Source organism: Diabrotica undecimpunctata, chromosome 2 (assembly GCF_040954645.1).
Source record: "Diabrotica undecimpunctata isolate CICGRU chromosome 2, icDiaUnde3, whole genome shotgun sequence".
Taxonomy (NCBI): domain Eukaryota; kingdom Metazoa; phylum Arthropoda; class Insecta; order Coleoptera; family Chrysomelidae; genus Diabrotica; species Diabrotica undecimpunctata.
Window position 1 is genome coordinate 119,375,353 of NC_092804.1, and position 21,894 is coordinate 119,397,246.

General features: G+C 34.0%; 1 protein-coding gene across 1 annotated transcript in view; it reads left to right on the plus strand.

Annotated features, from left to right (window-relative positions):
- LOC140433425 (antichymotrypsin-2-like) overlaps nt 1–21,894 on the plus strand; it is a 42,974-nt gene that overhangs the window by 12,626 nt on the left and 8,454 nt on the right. Inside the window, exons 2-3 of the mRNA XM_072521435.1 lie at nt 2,555–3,343; nt 11,093–11,237. Of these exons, the coding sequence (XP_072377536.1) occupies nt 2,555–3,343; nt 11,093–11,237 (934 nt within the window). The remainder of the gene's footprint in view (nt 1–2,554; nt 3,344–11,092; nt 11,238–21,894) is intronic.

A 21,894-nucleotide genomic window follows, 5' to 3' on the forward strand; every position in this document is an offset into this window, starting at 1 on the left:
TTGAATTCTTTTTTAATAATATTTATTTGATGATAGAACTTTCTTGTTTCTCCGTGACTCATATGGCTTTCGAGCCGTTCTAATATGTCATTTTCCGAGTCTCGTTTCTTTTTTCGGTGTATGCGTTTTTCCTCTCTCCTTAAGTTTTTGTATCTATCTGTGGTTGTTCTAATTTTTCGTTGTTGCATGGTCCTAAATGCCTCGTTCTTCTCATCTGTTATTTTTTTGCAGTCTTGGTCGAACCAGTCATTTCCTTCTTGGGTTCGGGATATTTCCAATGTGCTTTCGGCTGCTAATTTCATAGCCTCCTTGCAATTGTTCCACACTTCCGTGCTTGACTGGTCGACTGCCCAGGTGTGTTCTAGGGTTTCTTTTATATGTGACTGGAACAGTTTCTCTTTGTTTTCATTTTTTAGCATATGTAAATTATATTTTACTTGTCTAGTGCCCCTTTCTTTCTTGGCATTGGAAATTCTTTGTCGTAACTTGGCCCTTACCATGAAATGGTCTGAGTCATCCAGTACATCCAGTGATAAAGTATACAAAATATCACTAGGATTGGTAGTGTAAAAAAAACAAAATAAATAATAGTATTTATGTAATATTTATGTAAATTTGAGAAAACACATGGTTCTAGTAGTTGGCTGCATATTTCGACATACCAAAATTTAGTTAAAACTCAAGCAAGAATATTTTCTGAAGGTTCGGAATAGCATGTTGGTTTTCTTTGTCTTAGTACTGGCTATTTTACTAATTGAAATACTTCATCCAATAAATACTGATTTAATTTTGAACTGGTTTAAGGTGATAAAGCTGCAGGCTTTTTATATTTTAATAATATACATTATCTGATTTACCACTGTTGATACGGATGGTTGACGTAAACTTACTGTGAGATATTCATCTACGTAGATATAGGGTAAGCCCTTTCTATAAATACTGTGCACTGGTAGTATTTCCTGTTGATTTTAGATTGATAACAAAAGGATGAAAAATTTTTTATAATCATAAATGTTAAATTTTTTATAACTACTATCTCTCTTAGCTTTCACTTTATTTTCACTGTATTTATAAATAATGTGATGTATATTTAATACCTTTTTATTATTGTACGAGGCGTGTTTTTTAAGTAAGAACCGTTTTGGAGTTTAAAAAAGACGTGCAAAGATATGGCAATAATTTTATTTTTACATGAAAGCCTGTACCTAATCTACTTTTCTACATAATTTCCGTGAATATAGAGGCACCGTGATGATCGCCAACATCCGGAATGGATAGGCACTTAAGATAGAGGCACTTGTCATAACGTGGCACCAGTTTTTGAATACCCTCGTGATAAAATTCTGCCTCCTGACTTGTTAACCACTGCATCACAAATGTTTTGACTTCGTTATCGTCTTGAAGACGCTGACTGCCCAGGTGTTTCTTCAAGAGCTGGAACAAATGGTAGTCGCTGGGCGCCAGATCAGGGCTGTATGGAGGATGATCTAGAGTCTCCCATTTAAATGATATGATGAGATCTTTGGTCTGATTAGCCACATGTGGACGGGCACTGTCATGCAGCAAAACGATACCATTACTCAACTTGCCACGTCTTTTGTTCTGGATTGCACGACGCAGATTTTTCAATGTCTTACAATAAGACGCTGAATTGATTGTCTCATTACGGGGCAGAAACTCCACTAGCAATACTCCTTTTCTGTCCCAAAAAACTGTGCACATGATTTTCCGGGCAGAAATTGTTTGCTTAAACTTCACTCTTTTGGGTGATGATGAATGTCGCCATTTCATGGATTGTTGTTTCGATTCTGGTGTGACGTAGGCCACCCACGTTTCGTCACCAGTAACAATTTGGTTTAAAAAATCTTCACCTTCACTGTGGTACCGCTCAAAGAAAGTCAATGCACTGCCTAAACGTTGGGTTTTGTGCAAATCCGTCAACATTTTTGGAACCCAACGTGAACACAATTTCCGGTAATTCAAGTTCTCGGTAACAATGCGATACAAAACACTATGAGAATACTGAGGAAAGCAGTCGGACAATGATGTAATTGTAAAGCGTCTGTTTTCTCTCACCTTTTCGTCCACTTTCTGCACCAAATTTTCATTAACGACCGAAGGACGCCCACTCCGTTCTTCATCATGCACATTTGTGCGGCCATCTTTAAATGCTCCCACCCATTTCCTTACCATTTCATCACTCATAATGTTTTGTCCGTAAACTTCAACGATCTCACGATGAATATCGATCGGTTTTACGCCTTTAGCACTAAGAAATCGTATAACAGCCCGTACTTCACGATCAGCGTGACTCACGATTGTTGGAGGCATCTTAAACACTGGAGTAAACAAATATACAATGAATAATTAGACTGTAATGGCGTCAGTGCTTAGACAAGAGATGTAGATAACCAGCGCTCATGCGCAGAACGCCGATCGTAGCGCTGCGGCGGCAGAATCGCAAAACAGTACTTACTTAAAAAACATGCCTCGTATTTTGCTTGTAACTATTTTTTTTGTTACAAATTATTTACAATCATTTTTTATGTTACAGGAACTCGTGAAAATATCAAGCAAGAATAACTTTATTTTTAGTGGATTATCTGCCGAAATTATATTGTCCTTACTTGCGAATGGAGCAAATGGAACCACAAGAGAACAATTGTTAACAGGTTTGAGCTTACCCCAAAACATTAAAAATATAAATAAAGCTTACAATAAAATAACAACTGGTCTGAAAGTAAATGAAAAGCTTAATTTAAGATTAGCAAATAAAGTTTACGTACATCAAAACTTCTCAATTAAAGAGCAGTTTAACGATATTGCTGTGAATGATTATGCCGCTGATGTAGAGAACCTAAATTTTATCAACACAGGAGCGTCCGCTAACTATATTAACAGGTGGGTCGAAGAACAAACTAATAACAAAATCAAAAATCTCATAGATCCAGAATCTTTAAGTAACGAAACAGGATTATTATTAGTCAATGCCTTATACTTCTCAGGACAATGGAAAAATCCTTTCCCAGAACGTGGTACTCAAGATAGGACGTTCCACAGCTCACCTACTAAGTCCAAAAAAATTCCCACTATGTATAGCAAATCCACTGCCAAATATGCTTACAATAAACAACTTAAAGCTAAATTTTTGGAACTTGGATTCAAGGATGGAAACATTAGTATGACATTTGTTTTACCCGACGACATCGATGGACTGCTAGCTGTTGAACAAAACTTAGAACAATACTTGGCAACTCAAGAAATGGAATCTGCTACAGTTGCCATCACCCTGCCCAAATTTAAAATCGAGAGCAAAATTGATTTTAAAACCATCTTGCAGTCGGTATGTTATAAAAATTACTAATTTTTATCCAATTTAAACTTTTGTCCGTAATCGTTTCTATATTAATTTTTTCTTTATTATAATATCAATATTTAATTATTATGCTTAAGTAGAACCGAATGATTTTTAAAATACTGTGTTCACTGACACTTTGTCTAAGAACTAGCAACCCCAGTGAAGTCCTATGTTACCATATGATCAATTCCTTTTATAACCTAAACATCATAGTTTTCATATATCAAAGTTCCTTTTCATTTAAAGTTAATCAAACTATATTTAAAGGGTTTTTACCTACATATATTTAGTGGCTTCAAACATGTACAGCTGGTTCCTAAAAAAACTGATACAACTCTTAGTAATTTTTGATCATTTTGGGCAGTGTATTTGATTGATCTGATATTATTATTATATTTATTATAACAGACAAATAATAAAATAAACAAACAAATAATAAACAATTGATTACATATGTTAATTCCTAAATTGTAATAATTATTGAGGTCTAAATTTTGATATTATTTTGAATTCTTGCATTTTATAAAGAGTATATACACTGTAGATGATATTAATATTGGTATTAATATTAATATTTGTAGACTTTAAGAAAACGCTTGACTCAGTACAGCATAGCTCCATGTTAAGAGCTCTTACAGAGTGCATTATTGATCATAGGTACACAAGTCTTCTTCGGAATATATATAATAGCGCAATAGCTGCAGTTAAAACGTATTATAGCAACACAAATAAATTTCCCTTCAAGAGGGGTATTAGGCAAGGAAATACCATCTCTCCTAAGCTATTCACTGCTTTGTTGCAGAGTGCTATGAGAAACAATGATTGGGAGAATATTGGAGTCAACATAAATGGAGAATTTCTGAACAACTTGAGACTTGCAGACGACATAGTCCTTATTGCAGACCGGGTAGATCATACCTGCCAGCTTCTTCAAGACCTTCAGAGCTCGTGTACACAAGTTGGACTTAAAATTAATTTCTCCAAAACACAATAGGTGTATAGCAAATTGAACAGGTGTATAGCTATAAATATCTGGGCTACGAGAATAAATTACGAATAGATAATCACACAACGGAGCTAAATAGGAGAATATGACTAGCATGGGCGGCTTACGGAAATCTGAGAGAAGTCTTTAGATTAGATATTCGGTCAATGCTAAATATATTCCTCATCATCATTATGTAACCTCTTCTGTTCACTGCTGGACATAGGTCTCTCTCATTTTCCGCCACTCTTCACGGTTCTGTGCTTCTTGTTGCCATTTCTTGGATATTCATATATCCCTCAGAGACAGAGTATTAAATACAATAATAAGGAGAAAATTGAAATGGAACTGGGCGTAATCTTATCGTAATTGAGGACGTCCTCCAAAAAGGTGGTCAGATGACATCAAGCGCATTCAGCACAACTGGATTCAGGGTGCTCAAGATAGAATGCATTGGAATTATTTACGGGATTCCTATGTCTAGCAGTGGACTCAAAATGGCTTATGATGATGATATAAATGACAAAACGTTTTAACATAAGCAGATCGAAAGTTTTTCTATTAATAAAAAATGGAGGGAACAAGAAACTCTCGAAAGAAATCGAGGGTCTAAAAGACTAAAACTATACTTAATTTAGGTATGGTAATATCTCCATCAGTATTGATAACAGCTTGTAGTCTTTGAAAATTTGAAATTGTCTTCTTAATAGAGCTCTTCCTAAACCTGTTTTATATCGTACCACAGCTCTTCAGCATTTTGAGGTATGAAATTACGCCGATACTACTGTTTTATCATTACCACCCACACATTCTCGATTGGGTTTAAATCTGGACTGTAGCTGGGCCATGGTAAGGTTTTGATGTTGTTATTCTGGAGCCACTGGTTTATTATATTTGCAGTGTGAACAGGACAATTATCTTATTGGAGGATAAAATTATTTTGTGAACTCAACTGCTCTACACTAGGAATAATGATGTTTTCTAGAATATTTAGATAAGTCTGCCCAACAAACCTGCCATCAATACACCATACCATTCCCATTCCTCTAGATGAAATTCATCCCCATACATTGGCGCTTAAATGACCAGCTGCTCGATATCTTTTAACATATAGAGGATTAAATCTATTATTATCTGATCTATACACCCCAGTTTTGCCCTTTTAAGTCTTAATTGCTTCTGTTGTGGTATAAGAGCTTGTCTTTTGCTGCAGTTCGGTACCTAAGATGCAATGATTTTTGGTCTTCCAGAATCTTGCTTTCTGTAGAGAGTTTCTTGTTCTGTCCATATTTTATTAATATTACAAACTGTTATTCTGTTTACGTTAAACTGGTTCGCTACGGCAGATAGTGACAAACCATCTTCTAATTTCATTACAATTCTTGCTTTTAGTTCTTTGCTAGTATGTGGAGCCATTTTTTGAGGTTGAACAGAGTAAGTTATCAAGCAAATTTTAAGATTTGGCAGTGACAGTGGCAGTATGTAAATAATAATTGTTTATCCTTTAAAATACACTGCTCAATTTTATACAAAATACGCTTTAATAGTGGTATCAGTTTTTTTAGGAACTAGATAGCACTGATGATGGAATGGTTATTCCTAAAACGTTTTGTGGTCTAGCCCCAAAAAGTTTTTTTTAATAATATACTTTTTATAGAAAAAACATTTTAAATAAAATTTTTTGATGATAGAAGGTTCCATGGCTCAAATTTGAATCCAAAAAAATACGCTTGCAATGAACAACTTACAGTTACATTTTTGGAGCTTGGATTTAAGGAAGAAAATGTTACATTTGTTTTATCCGTCAAAAATCGATGAACTGACATCTGTTCAGAAAAAAAAACAATTAAAGAAATACTTGGCTGCCAAAAATGAAATCTTCTAGAGTTGCCAACACCCTGTGCAAATTTAAAATTCAGATCAAAATTGATTTTAAACTTACGTTTGAGTCGTAATGTTGTAGACATTATTCCTTTTTTATACAACTCCAGTTTTGTATCTGTAATCGTTACTATAATAATAATTTTGTTAAACAAAACAAAACCAAACAAAACTAAAAGAAAAGTTTTTAGGCAACGTGTATTTCCTTTAGTGACTTATGGGTTACAATTTTATGGATCTCTTACAAAGATTAACATTTACGGAATATAATATATTCCAAAAAAGGCATACAAACTCAAAAATACTAGTGATTAAGAATATAAATAAACATATTTAAAGTAAGAGATATCAGAACAGAAATCTTTTCTAATATGTACATCTTAAGATATGCAAATCCATAGTGCTACATTATGTGAAACTGGTCCACCCCCACGACTTGCAAGGACAGTACCGAACACTAACATATTTAAAATAAAACCCCACGGTTTATAGATAAATTAAAGACAAAATGTAAAGAAAAAAGAAAGTCCTTTTACAATCCAAAAGATAAAAAACACAACAGGTATACAACTACTATAAATGAGTCAACAATAAAACGAATACTTTAGTTAGACAAATAAAGAGGGAACACTGACGTAGCATCTTAAAACAGACGAAACACGACTGTTGCAATATACAAAAACAAATATGGAGAATGGTTAAAGAACGAAGAAAATAGATGAACGAACTAATAAAAATAAAACATATTTAGAAGGAAACATGAGCAGACCACTTTAGATTTCTTTTTGATAAAGTTGACCTTAATGAACCCCGAACATCAGAGGTGACGACAAACGAAAATAAATCAATATTGAGGAGAAACAGGTAAAGGAAGCAATAAGCAAATTAAAAAATAGAAAATTACCATGTCGGTTTACAACGTTCTTCGACGTCTTCCGATTTCCAATCTCCATCTCATTCTATCGTTCCATAGATCGTCTTCCAGTTCTCTTTCCCTGATTTCTTTATCAACTCATTCTCTCCAACTTCTTCTAGGCCTTCCTGGTCTCCGCCTACCTCTTGGTTGCCATGCGAGGCTTTGTCTTGATATTCTATTATCCGGCATTCTCCTTACGTGTCCGTACCATCTGAGTTGTGTCGTTTTGATGGCATCAACAATATTATGTGTCACATCCATGATTTCCCGGACTCTCTCGTTTGTTATTCTGTCGCGTCTGGAGATTCCCGCCGAGCAACGCCAGAAGTCAATTTCTCTTGCTCTAAGCATTTTCTCTGTTCTGTCTTTTAAGGGCCAGACTTTGCATCCATATGTTATGGTACTTTTTATTATGGTGTTGTATATCTTTCTTTTATTTTTCTTAGAGATGTTTTTATCCCACAGTGTACTGTTCAGTAAGGCTACGCCTTTCCTTCCGTGTGTATTTGTTCCTTAATTGCTGCATCTAATTTTCTGTCCTAAGTGATCTTTACTCCTAGGTATTTGTAGTCGTCACATAGTTTGATCTCTTGATTTTTCTCTACGAGAAGGTTATGTTGATCTCCTCCGATACTCATGTATTCAGTTTTTTCCATATTCACTTCCAAACGCCACTCTGTAAACTCTCCTAATAGTTTTCACATCATGTAACTAAGGTCTTCAGAGTCCTGTGTGATGATGACCTGGTCATCGGCACAGCTCAGTGCTGCTTCGAGGTATATTTTGAAAAATGTTGGGGACATACAGAATCATTGTCAGTTCTTTAGTCACTTTGATTCCCGGTGTTATCAGATTTCCCGTTTTAATTCTTGTTGTTTGTGGGTAGTAAAACGTTTTTACCGCTTTAATTAATTCTATATTTATATTTGTTTCCCCAGTGCCTCTCATAATTTATCAAGCGGGACATTATCATATGCTTTCCTAAAGTCTACGAACGTCAGGTGGACTTCTTGGAGCAACTTTCTTTTCAATTATCTAAGTAATAGAGAAGACATGATCTATTGTAGATCGACCTGCACGAAAAACAGCCTGTTCTTCGGCTTCCATATCTTGGTATTCTTTTTCTATTCGATTTTTTATTATTTTCCCATATATTCTGCTAATACTACTAGGAACTGCAATTCCTCTATTGTTTTCAGGTTTCGATTTATCTCCCTTCTTATGGATGGTGCTTCTATTCGATTATTTGCATTTCTCAGTTATTTTATGTTGATTTATGCATTCCTGGAAAAGTTGTAGCCGTTAAATTAGTATTTTGGGTCCATGTTTAATGAGTTCCGGAGCTACATTTCTTGGGCCAGGTGATTTGCCATTCTTTAGATGTCTGCATACGGTTTCAACTTCTCTCTCATTTATTCTAATTGCTAATCCTATCAGCCTGACGACTTGTAGACCATAGTTCTCTATCTGTTTGAAGGGCTTTCTTGTCTCTGTTAGTAAATCTTTAAAGTATTCTTCACAAGTTTGCGGTGATATGGACTGGATAATATCTCGTTTTATGTTATTTCTTAAATTTTTTAACAGTTTCCAGTTTTCTAAATTTTGTCTTCCACCAATGTATGTATTTAGCATGGTGCACATTTTTTCCAGGATTCATTTTTCTTTTGGCATATTTTTCTTCTGACCATCGCTTGCATTCTTTTGTAATCGATTCTGTCTTCCACATTTCTTGTGTTCAGATATTTTTGATACTATTTCCTTTTCTGTATTATTTTCTGCGAAATATCTTCATCCCACCAATATGGTTTTGATGTCCGATCTTTTTATATCGCCCTAGTGCTTCTAGGGCAGCAGTGTGTATACATTATTTGATGGTTTTGTATAACTAAATACCATTTTTGGTATTATCTTTCGTCTCAATTAGTTTTTGTTCCAGTCTACGTTTATATAGGTTCCAAGGCTGAATTTTGAAGTTTTTAACCTTTATCATTTTTGACGGATATCTAGTTGTTAACCTTATACCCCAACCCCCAACTTGTAGGACTAGGGTTTAATTTTGGAGCTTTCTCTTCTTCTAAGAGTATCGCCTTTCTACCTATTGGTCCGCGGGTGGTATTTTATTTCCCACCTACTCGCCAGCTGATGCTGGTGAGGGCTTTCCCCTATTCACCACCTGGGAATGCGCTCTCGAGGAGTTACAGGTTCTCCCGAGAGCGCAATAGAGATATCTCTAGGAATAATCAAAACGATACATAATATCTACCAAAACAACACAATAGTGAAAAAAGAACTAACTGACCGTATTGAAGCTGGCAAAGGATGAGACAAGAGGATTTTCTGAGTCCTCTATTGTTTATTCTGATTATGAATATAGTTATAAAAAAAAGTAAAAATTAAAAAAGGGTACCAAATGGGAGAACAACTTAAAAGAGTCTGCTATGCAGATCACGGAATACTACTCTCTCAAAGTAAAGATGCTTTATAACGCATATTGCACCAATTTAATATAACCGTCAGAAAATTAATGTTAATTTCTCCAAAAAAGACAAAATGCATGGTTATAACAGCAAATTTACTAAGATGTAAATTGAAGCTGTAAGGTCAGATAATGTGATCAATAACAAGTGATGGAGTTTAAATATCTAGGCATTACATTATCTAGCTAAGGAAAGCTAGAAACAGAAGTGAAAGATAAAGTGAATAGAGCAAACAGAGCCGCATGTTGCCTAAATGAAACAATATGGAAGAATAAAAATATCGTTCTAAAGCTATTTTCTTGTGGCATTTTAAATTAATTAATATTTAAATGGGAATAAGCCATAATTAAAGGTTAAAATACATTTATTGACGTTTCAATTTCCACTTCGGAAATCGTTGTGGAATTTGAAATAAAAAAAAATCCGAAGTGGAAATTGAAACGTCAATAAATGTATTTTAACCTTTAATTGTGGCTTATTCCCATTTAAATATTAATTAATAAAAATATCGGGAAAGAAATGAAAGGTAGAATTTATAAAAAAAAAAGTCATCAGACCAATAATAACATACGCGGCAGAAACACGACCTGACACAGAGGGGACAAAAATACAATAATATTGTTAGAAACAGCAGAGATGAAAACACTATAGAAAAATCTAGAAGGGCAGATATACGACGTAGATGTAAGATGAAGAACATCAAGTACTGAGTAAAAAATAGAAAAGTAGAATGGAATGATCATATAAGTCGAACCATAACAAATAGAGTAGTAACGACGGCAAGAGACGGTTATTTAGTAGAAAGACGATCACAAAAATGATGAAATGACAACTTACCGAAGGCACATTAAAAAACAGACAGAGTTATGTCTATATAAAAAGAAAAAAAAGGGGGAAGAAGCAGAAATTTAATAAAAAAGTAAAATATAACAGTAAATATTGAAAGAAGCAAATACTAAAATGGTTTAGGTAAGTTAAGGTAACATAAAAGTCACGAATGTTGAGTTCGTAACACAGCTAGGAGGGAATGCAAAAAAACGCATAGCTACAGACGTTTATACAGAGAAGGTATATCTGTATAATAAGTAGCATGCCTTATGATGAAACTCAGAGAAATGTATATGCTAAAAGTAGAGCTTACCTAAGTATAATTAGTTAATATTTTTTTTGTTACAATTTGCATTTGTATCTTGTTCTAAATTTTTTGCTTTTATTGTTTTAATATAATCTACTATTTTTATTTAGTAATTAATATTTGTTTAAAATGTGTTTATTTACATCGGTGTTTAAAGAAAGATTTCCAAAGTGGAACGCCAAAACGTCAAATTAACATATTTATAACTAAAATTTCCTTTTAAACATAGTAAATTCCATTTGTATATTTTTTAACTATGATGATGAAAAACCTAAAAAAAAAGAAATTTAATATGGTTTATAGGACTCTATGATATTTATAATAATTTTTTTTTTTTTAGTTGGGAGTTACCGAAATTTTCGCAAAAAAAAATGACTTTTCTTACATCTCCGATACTGATCGGCTTAAAGTTGACTTTATTTTACAAAAAGCCTTTATTGACATCCATGAAAATGGCGTCGAAGCTGCAGCAGCTACGGCAGTAGGTCAGTGGATATTCATTATATTTGGTCGTAAAAGCTTATGGTCATTAAAGAGCACGTTTCTAAAAGTTAACAGTTTTAATAAAAATATATATTTTAAATATATTTTAGAAAGATTTTGTTATTGCTCTAACTACTTTTACATATCGATGGCTTACTTGTAAATCCTCGTAAGTCTAATTATTACACATTTTGTCTTTTATGCTGAAGTAGAATCTATTACCTATGTAAATGCATTGAGCAAAGCTTTGTAAGTCTTTGTCAATATTATCTCCATCTATGCGCAATTGAAAATACTAGTAAGTCTAGTGTGTTTTAAAGAGGGCAGTGCAGTAAGACCTTGTAAGTCTGGTTTAATGATAGAGGTTATGTTTTACTTTGATTTTGTGTACTGTTCTAACTACTGCCGGTGCAAATAAAGCAAGACAACTTTAAAAATGAAGAAGCAAAATAATCCTGCGGTAAGTAGAATATGTATTTTACAATGTAATAATGACTATTTAAAAAATATTTGCCTTTAAAATGTGATTAAACTTACGAGAATTTATAAACCTTTGGTTGAGACATACAAGGTTTTAACTTTTTAATTGTATAGTGAGTAATCTTAACGGTTTGTTAGTAAACATTAGGTTCATATTTCCAACGGATAATAATCTGCAGTGTCGTAAATTCTTGATTTTATATGCATATAATACGTAGCTATTATTTTTTATTAAGTTATAGTCGAACTTTAAATAGTTATTAGACTTACCAGGAATTTCAATCGTATTTAGTAAGACATGCAAGGTTTTGACTTCCGTAAAGGGCGCGAATACTGTAGTGTTATTCTAGTACTTTATTATTTTATTAAATTTAACAATATAGCGGTGATACCTTCAGGTAGGTAAACATTTTCAACATTTTTTATCGTTTCCCCTTTCCATTAAGATAGCTAAAACACACGGATAAGCCTATCCTTCAATAAAAATATCAAGATTTGACCAATAGCGTAAGGAATTGCAATGGTTTATTGATTTAGTATGTTAAAAAAATATTGTTTCAAAAGTTATCAAATAAATTATATTTAGTCTATTCTGAATATTTTTGAAGCATCCAGAGCGAAACGTATTTTAACGATGATTAATCCATTGGACTACAATGAAGATTCACAATCAAAATGTAGAGAATCCAATGACAAAATAAAGGAAAATGGTTCTTTAAAGATACCGAATAATGCTATAAACCTTCCAGAACTAAATTTTGAAATGATGGAGGTAAGCGTAGTGCATAGGCCATTATTTTGTTTTGTTTAGTTGCGAAGCTAAAGCTGAAAATTAGTTTTCTCTTTTTAAGTAGGTACTTTTATTTTTTTTATATAGTTCAAAATTTTGGTTCATTAAAGAAACTAAAAATATACTAACAAATGAAAGTCTAACTGAGCAGGTACAATCGACTTTAGTTGCTCGTCATGGTCCCCTATTGGCAGTTAACAACAGTGTATAACAACAAGACAAAAGATGGAGTGTGCTACGAGGGAGAAGGAGGAGTCACTTCCAATGAGTTTGCTTCTATAATCACTGACCACATCGAAAATTATTTGAAACCTCTTCCTAATGAAACTGTAATAATTTGACAAACAGTTTTTTGCTCCTGTGTGTAAAGAAAAATATAGCTATTGTACAAAAATACTTGGAACATGGGCATACACAAATGGAGTGTGACTCCATCCATGCTCAAATAGAAAAAAGGGTCAGAAATCGGGAAATCTATATTGCAGCTGATTATATAAAAATAATGAAAAGCGCCAGAAGAAACCCAAAACTTTACGAAGTAGTTTACCTGGACCATTCTTTTTTTATGGATTTCGCAAAGTCCGTCATATATACCTCAATAAGATCAGGTACGAAAGCAGGAAAATCCACTGTTACAGATCTCTCAGCATTAAAGTGCACTCTGGAGAAAGAAGTCTTTTATAAATTAAGTTTTGTTAAAAACTTTGTTCTGATGAGAAAAAGAGTGCGATAAACTGATACATTTGAAGAGCCAAAACAGCTGTACCAATGCCCACAAAAGATTAAACGCCATATGTACCAGCATTTGCAAGAACTAAAGAGTCTAATTCCCAAAGACTTTCTGTTAACTTTTAAATTTTATGTTGTGATTGTATCCTGTGTAAAAATCTGAGTTATTTTTTGTATGAAATTTTTTTTATTTTAAATATATGTAAGTATTTTGTTTTTTTTTTGTTTGTACAGTCTACAAAAAATTCTTTATTAACATTGCAAACCCTTGCATGTCTCTTCTGCTGAAGTGTTAAAACTTGTATGTCTCATAGTAATAATAATTTACGAGATTACACTCTTTGTTCTTTTTGTATTATTGAATATGCTATTAAAGTATCTAAAAAACAACTCATGTTTATAAAAAGCGCAGTTTTTTTGAAATTAAATACATTTTATCGCCTCCTGAAAAATATAGTTAATCAGACATACCAGGTTTTACGTGTAAGCCATCGATATACTTGTTCCAAGTAAGTATTTGATTAATAAAAACATCGTTAATTAAAACTTTTAACGCTCCAGTACACGCGCTCTATTTTCTTACGTGACTATACGCGTGGATTACATTAGTAATCCATACGTACTGGAGCTCTGGTAAAGCAATATTATTTGAAAATAGTGCTATTGCTTTAATGAGGTTCTAATAATATTACTGCAATATATAATTGGCTTTATTTTATAAGTAAAAATTAAAAAACAAATACTATAAATCAAAATTACCTATAACCAAACGTTACAAACCAAACTAGGTTCTATAATATCCTACATATAACATCTTAATCTGATTCAGACTGCATGTTCTGTTTTATCTCAGCACAATGTACACATATTTGCTTTAAATGTCCTGGGCAAGTCCACTGATCACAGCTGCTGCACCATTTTCCTGTGCTCTTATTCCTTGCTCGTCCACAAATATGACAACGTCCAAGGACCGAAGATCCAGATAAAAGTTCTTTAGGAGTTTTCTTATTTGTGTTTAAAAGGAATTTAATTTTTTCTTTTATTTCTGTTGATGTGTGAGTGTTGTATAGTCGCCTTAACATCAGTGGTTTTATTAACTCAAACGAAATGTCCTGAAGAAAAGTGCTTCTTGGGAGTGATGCAGTGACAATATTGCATTAAATATATTAAAAATTAATGCAAAATGCATTAATTTTTAATATATTTAATAAATAAAAGAACACGGTGACTGGCCAACGCCACGAGTTTCGAAAAACATCATATTGTGCACACAACTGGTCAACCAGATCCACATCGAATTTTATTTTGTTGTAATTTGTTATTATTTCGGATTTTTTCATATTTTCTGTTTCGGGATCAATACTGTAATCATAGTGCATGGTTAAAACAGCTAATATGACCTTATTTTTTTGGAACGTACGTTACCAAAATACATTTTTCTTAAAAGAATCCAAATAGTGAAGAGAGTATGTCTCTGTTTTTAGACGTTATAAATTCTTGTGATAGCTCCCTCTTATTTTTACGATCGGTACCTTCTTCTTCTTAACATGCCATAAACCAAAGTGCGTAGGCGACTATCTCATTACTAGAATTCTGTTCTTGGCGGCGTGACACAGCTCGCCTGTATTGTGTATTCCTGTCCATTCTTTAATATTCCTTAACCAGGATAATTGTTTGCGGCCGGCTCCTCTCCTACCTTTGATCTTCCCTTGTAGGATTAACTGTGGTATTTCATATTTTGCTCCTCTCAATATGTGCCCAAGGTAACCAATCTTGCGTTTTTTAATTAATTCAAAGAGTTCTCTTTCCACGCCGGCTCTCTTAAGGACGTCATCGTTTCGAACTCTATCCACCCAAGGTATGCGCATCATTCTTCTCAATGACCATATTTCAAATGCTTCAAGTTTGTTGATAGATGTTTTTTTCAAAGTCCACGTTTCCATGCCATAAAGCAAGATGGACCATATATAGCACTTGACCATTCTGTAGCGTATTTCGAAATTTAGGTTTTGATTACATAGGAGCGGTCTGAATTTCACAAAAGCTTGTCTTGCCATTTGTATTCGGGTTTTTATCTCTTGTTGTGGATCCGATTGGTCATTGATTGTGGTGCCAAGGTATTTAAAAGTTTTCACGCGTTTTATGCGATCGTCACCTATGCATATTATCGGGTTTTCTGGAGGGTTTCTGCTAATGACCATATATTTCGTTTTCAAAATGTTGATTTTGAGGCCATATTTTTTACCTATGCTATTCACCCTATCAAGTAATAACTGCTGATCTTCCAAATTATCAGTTATAATCACTGTGTCGTCCGCATAGCGTAGGTTGCTAATTGGTATGCCGTTCACCTTAATGCCTAATTCCGTGTCTTCTAATGCTTCCGCAAATATATTTTCAACATATAAATTAAAAAGCATCGGAGAGAGTATGCAGCCTTGGCGGACACCTTTCCGGATTTCAAATTCATCCGTATATTGGTCTTGATCAATCCTCACCTTTGCCATTTGGTTCCAGTATAGATTCTGAATAATTCTGATCTCCTTCTGGTCCATGTTGGCCCTATGTAGTAGTTCCATCATGATATCATGTTTAACATTGTCAAATGCCTTCTCGTAGTCGATGAAGGTGAGGTAGACATCTTTTCGTTGATCTAAACAGTTTTGTATTAAGGTGTTCAAACATAAAATTGCCTCTCTTGTTCCTAGTCCTCCCTTAAAACCGAATTGTGTTGACCCGCTAAGTTCTTCTAGTATCTTGTACATTCTTGAGTGTAATATCCTAAGGAAGAGTTTCAGCAAGTGACTCATTAAACTGATTAAGCGGTGTTCATTGCATTTTGTGGCATTAGCTGTTTTTGGGATCATCACAAAGGATGACTGCAGCCATTCTCGCGGAATGTAACCAGTATCATAAATTCTATTGAACAGCTTTACCAAGATTTCGATATTCTCCTCGTCTAGTAGTTTTATTGCTTCTATATTAATTTCATCTGGACCTGTTGCTTTATGCATCTTTGTAGTTCTAACTGCATATTCTATTTCACTTCGCATTATTGATGGCCCTGATAAGTTTTCGGAAGGAAGTTTGCGCGTTGGTTGTGTTGGTCTTTCCTCATTAAAAAGTCTTTCTGCGTATTCTTTCCACGCCATTGCTATCTCCTCTTCTGACTCTATGTATTCGTTTCTGTCGTTGCGTATTCTTGTTCTGTGGTGGCTTTTGTGTATATTCGATATTTCTTTGATCTTCTTATGTAGTCCAAAACTATCTCCTTTTTCCTGCAATTGTTCTATTTCGTTGCACCTTTCCACCATCCAACGTTCTTTTGCTTTCTTAATTTTCTGGCGAATTTCTTTATGTATCTGTTTGTATTTGTCTTGATTACGTTGTTGTTTATGTTGCCTTCGCTTTTCCATTAGATCCATAATTTCGTCCGTCATCCATTCGTTATGCTTTCTCTTTCTGATCTGTGTTTTAACTTCCCTGTTTACTGCCAGAATCGTTCCTTTAATATCATTGACCATCTCGACCATCGATTGGTACCAACAATAGTTAATCACTTTTGAAGCAAGTTCATTCTTTTTCTTTAAGTGCCATCTCTGCGACGAAGGTTGCCAACCTTCGTCGCAGACGAAATTTAGGTATAAAAAAATTAAATCTTCGGTCCATCTGCGTGAAAGGAAATATGAAATTGTCTTCTTCAGAGAGCTCTTCTCAAACATGTTGTATACCGTGCCACAGCTCTTCAGCATTTTGAGGTATAAACATACGCCGATTTTTCTTCTTCTTTAAGTGCCATCTCCGCGACGAAGGTTGGCAATCATCATGGCTATTCTGACCTTCGAGGCAGCTGCTCTGAACAATTGCCTTGAGCTGCAACCAAACCACTCTCTCAGGTTCTTCAACCAGGAAATGCGTCTTCTTCCTACGCTTCTCCTACCCTTTACTTTTCCTTGAATTATGAGTCTTAAGATGTTGTATCTTTCGCCTCTCATCAAAAGTCCGGATCATTAAATTTCCTTTCTTTTATTGTATTTTCCATTTCCCTCTCTCTGCCTATTCTCCTTAACACTTTTGTATTCGTGAATCTATCTACCCATGGAGTCCTTAAAAATTTTCTAAATGTCCACATTTTAAACGCGTTAAGTCGATTTATTGTATTTCGGTTTAATGTCTATGATTCCGCTCCATAGTAGAGTACACTGTCTACATAGCATTTAATTAACCTTATTCTGAGGGCCAATGTCAGATCTTTGCTGCATAAAATCTTCTTCATTTTCACGAAGTTGGCACGTGCTTTTTCAATTCTGATTCTTATTTCTGCAGTATAATCGTTATTTTTTGTGATTATCGTTTCCAAGTAAGTATATCTTTTTACTCTCTCAACCTGCTAGCCGCCTACCGTTAATATTTCGTTTGTATTGTTGTTCTTGCTAATTTACCGCAAATATTTTTATACCATATTTGAATGGTTTACTGGGGATGTATTGACGGAATTGTCATTTTTCCCTATAAGCAAGTAATTGCTCGTTAACTGTTAAATATTCTGAAGGTGTAAAGTTTTTAATTTTCAGTAAAAAGTCCAAAAATGTCTTGAAAAGGAGCAAGTTTATCCAGCTCTCTCCTTTGTTGTCTACAATTAAAGTCGTCAAACCTCAAACATCTCAGTAGAAATCTTATTATCCCACATTTGCAAAACATTTAGTCTTCCAGATTTTAAAACACCTGCTAAAAAGAGTATACCAATAAGTCTAAAGTACCAAATCTCTTTGACGTCGGTCATTTTAGCATCTCTGTAGCGTTGGAAATTTGCTTTTACTTTCTCAATATAGATATTGGTACAACGCGTAATTTCTTTAACGATATTATCATCTAGCATACATCTGAAGCACTCAAACTGTGCTTTGGCGTTTCTAGCTTCTCTTATTGGTCCTGGCAACTTCAAAACAATATTTGTTGCACGAGTTCTTAAAGTAGGCGCAGGACACAGCTTACTCAACTTTATTTTTTTGTCGTTGCCAAGATAGTATTTTAAAATTATCTTTCTTCATCTTTTTCCCCTTGAACCTCTTCATCACAGTCTTGTTCCAATTCTTATTCAGACATGGTACATTCCTGTTCTAGAACATCATCAGATACATATTGCTCAACATTATAGTCGTCTGAACAGCTATCGTCGTCAATACCAATTATATTCGGCTTGTGTTCGTTCTCTATTTCATTATTCCATTCCATCAACATTTTTTTAAAATTAGAGTCTCCGAATCTTACTTTTTTTGGTCATGACCTTGCTGATAACTAAAACAAAAATAAAAAATATATATGTGTTACTCTTTTTCACGCAGAAAACTTACCTTAACCGCCGAATAGAAAATACAATTTTTAGTTTAGGGTTACGTAAGTACACGCGTGAATTACAATGGTAACAGAACACAATCTATTTCTTACACCTACACATATCAAGCGGCAGTCGCATACTAAAACAGTTTCTTATAATATATTCTGAAGGTATAATTAAAAGCATATAGTCCGAATACCAATATTATGGAATTCAATGGATTACGTATGTAATCCGCGCGTGTACTGGAGGGTTAAACAAATTTTGATTTTGTTAAACTTTTTTAGCTTACAAAAATTATTATTAATTGTTAATAAGTCATTAATTGTTAATAATCTTAACATCAGAAAATGTCAATGAAAAGTGGAGCAATATTCAGGAGGCATTACTAAAGGCTGCTGAAGAAAATTTAAAGCCTGAAAAGACAAATAAAAAACAGAATTGGATGACTTCAGAAATTCTAGCAATAATGGAAGAGAGGAGAAAAGCCAAAGGGAGAAATGAGCCAGAATATCAAGAACTACAAAGTAGAATTAAAATAGAGATAAAAAAGGCCAAGGAAAAGTGATTAACAGATCAATGCATAGAAATAGAAGAGTATGACAGAAAATACAACACCTTTAATATGCATAAAAAAATAAATGAACTAACAAATAACAAAAAGCAAGTACACTATGAGATACTTAAAGATGATAATGGTAAACTTATTGCAGACATCAAAGATAAACTAAGACTTTGGCAAAAATACATAATGAAGCTATTCGACGATGATAGAATGATACAAGAAGAACCACAGGAACAAACAGGACCGAAAATAATAATGTGCGAATTAGAACAGGCAATTAGAAATGCAAAGACCGCAAAATCAGTAGGCCCAGATCAGATACCCACTGAGCTAATTAAATGCATTGACGAAGAAACACTGCATATACTTTTGGATCTGTCCAACAAAGTATATACAACAGGAGTAATACCCCAAGATTGGTTGCTGTCCACGTTTCTAACACTACCAAAGTCAGTACATGCGACAGAATGCTCCCAGTACAGAACAATTCCTTAATAAGCCACACACTTAAGATATTTCTTAAAATAATACATGGAAGACTATACAAAAAAATAGAAGAAGATATAGATGACACCCAGTTTGGATTCAGAAGAGGACTAGGAACGAGAGAGGCTCTGTATGCTTTTAACGTTCTCGCGGAAAGACGACTAGATATGAAACAGGATCTGTATGTCTGCTTTATAGATTATCAAAAGGCTTTTGATAGAGTACGACATCAGAAACTTGTAAAACTGTTAAAAGAAAAGAATGTGGATAGTCGAGATATACGGGTTTTTGTCAATCTGTACTGGAATCAAAAAGCAAAGGTTAGAATCGAAAATGTCGAAACAAAAACAATAGAAATCAAAAGAGGTGTTAGACAGGGTTGCGTGCTGTCCCCATTGTTATTCAATCTGTACAGCGAAGCTATTTTTAAGGAAGCAATATCAGAGGAACAACAGGGTATATCAATAAACGGAAAAATCTTAAATAACACAATATTCGCAGACGACATCGATGTTTTTGCAGACAGTCTAGAAGCATTGCAACGCTTAGTAAATAGATTACATTAAGTCAGTCTCAAATATGGAATTACAAATGAACGTTAAGAAAATCAAGTTCATGATTATTTCTAAGCAACATAAAATAGGAAGGCTAGATATAGAGGGAAAACAAGTAGAAAGAGTGAATAACTACAAATATCTGGGAACCTGGCTAAATGAAAACAATGACTAAGGTAGAGAAATAAGGACACACATTAAAATTGCAAGACAAGCATTTATAAAAAAATCGGTTGCCTGTAAAGTCGGTTTTACTGGCGAAGATTTTACGTGACAACGTCTTTTTCTCGGTAGAATATTTATTGATATGAATATTATTAAATTGCACAATAGGAACAAGGATTTGAATGAAAATAAGAATTGCACAAATTTTAACTATAGAAATATATTTTGTTTACTAAAACATTGTACATGTAAACTTAAACTTAACTAATTTCCAACGCGCCTAATTCTCTAGTCCTGCGCGCGCAGCGAACCGATCATGTTTGAGTGGGAGAGAGACGCAAGGCATTCGCCGGTCCGGCGGGCCTCTCTCTCGTTCGGTGACTCATCGTAACAGACGTGAGCGGGCGTTACACTTTTTCATGAGTGACTCCGAGCCACAACCTAATTTAAGACGTTGTCACGTCAATAAAAACAATGTTTGTCAATCGAGACCTTGGACCAACGAGTTACAAATACAGAAGTGTTAAGAAGGCTACAAAAGGATTGCGTGGTCATAAAGCACATCAAAACAAGAAAGCTGGAATATTTAGGCCACATTACCAGAGGTACGAAATATGAGATATTAAGGCTCATAATGCAAGGTAAAATCAAGGGTAAAAGATCCATAGGAAGACGAAGGATTTCCTGGCTGAGAAACCTAAGAGAGTGGTATAGTTGCCGCTCAGTAGATCTTTTTAGAGCGGCCGCCAATAAGGTACGCCAACTACAAGAAAAAGAAGCATAAGTCAGTTTGTCGTCTTTACAATAATCCTTATACAAAAGTCTAACCTCTGCCGTCGGCATAAACTTCTATCGGTTTTCTACCAATGGCAACGCAAAAGCTCCGAAAATATGGAAGCGGTGTCACATAAGTATATTCATTACAAATTTTTTGTTAAATTCTCTGTTCAACTGGACCAGAATTCTTTCTCTGGCTTGTTAATTGTTACCCAATAAACTTTCTAATTGTTTTTAGCTTTTAGGGTTTTTCTTTTTTTCTGTTAACATTGTCTAAGCAAAACTGTTAGTTTTCAGCAAAATTATCTTTAAAATAGAACTCTTTTTTATGTTACTTATTTACACTATTAGGTCCTGTTTTCTTATTTTAAAGTTTTGTTGATCGCTTTGTACTTGGGTTAGGAATAAATAACCAAACTTAACCCCCTTCTACAAAAATATATACCTTTTTATATTTTTTGCTTAGTCATCGACTTCCAATACTAACATTTAAACAAAGACTTTAAATTTTGTTACGTAAAGTAACTACGTGGGTTCCTTGAGTGATCATATCAGGTTTTTATGGAAACGTGTAATTTTTACTAAGTAAATGTTACGTTTTAGTGAAGAAATAAACACAAAACTTATTTATATATACCTGGGAACTTTATTAAAATAAAAAAGTGTAAAAAAAAATTTAACAGATTAAAATAACACAATGAATTATTGTCTTCAGTACAATGCGCATTACAGGTGATATGGTTGACACTGCTTTTATGGATTAAACATATATTTT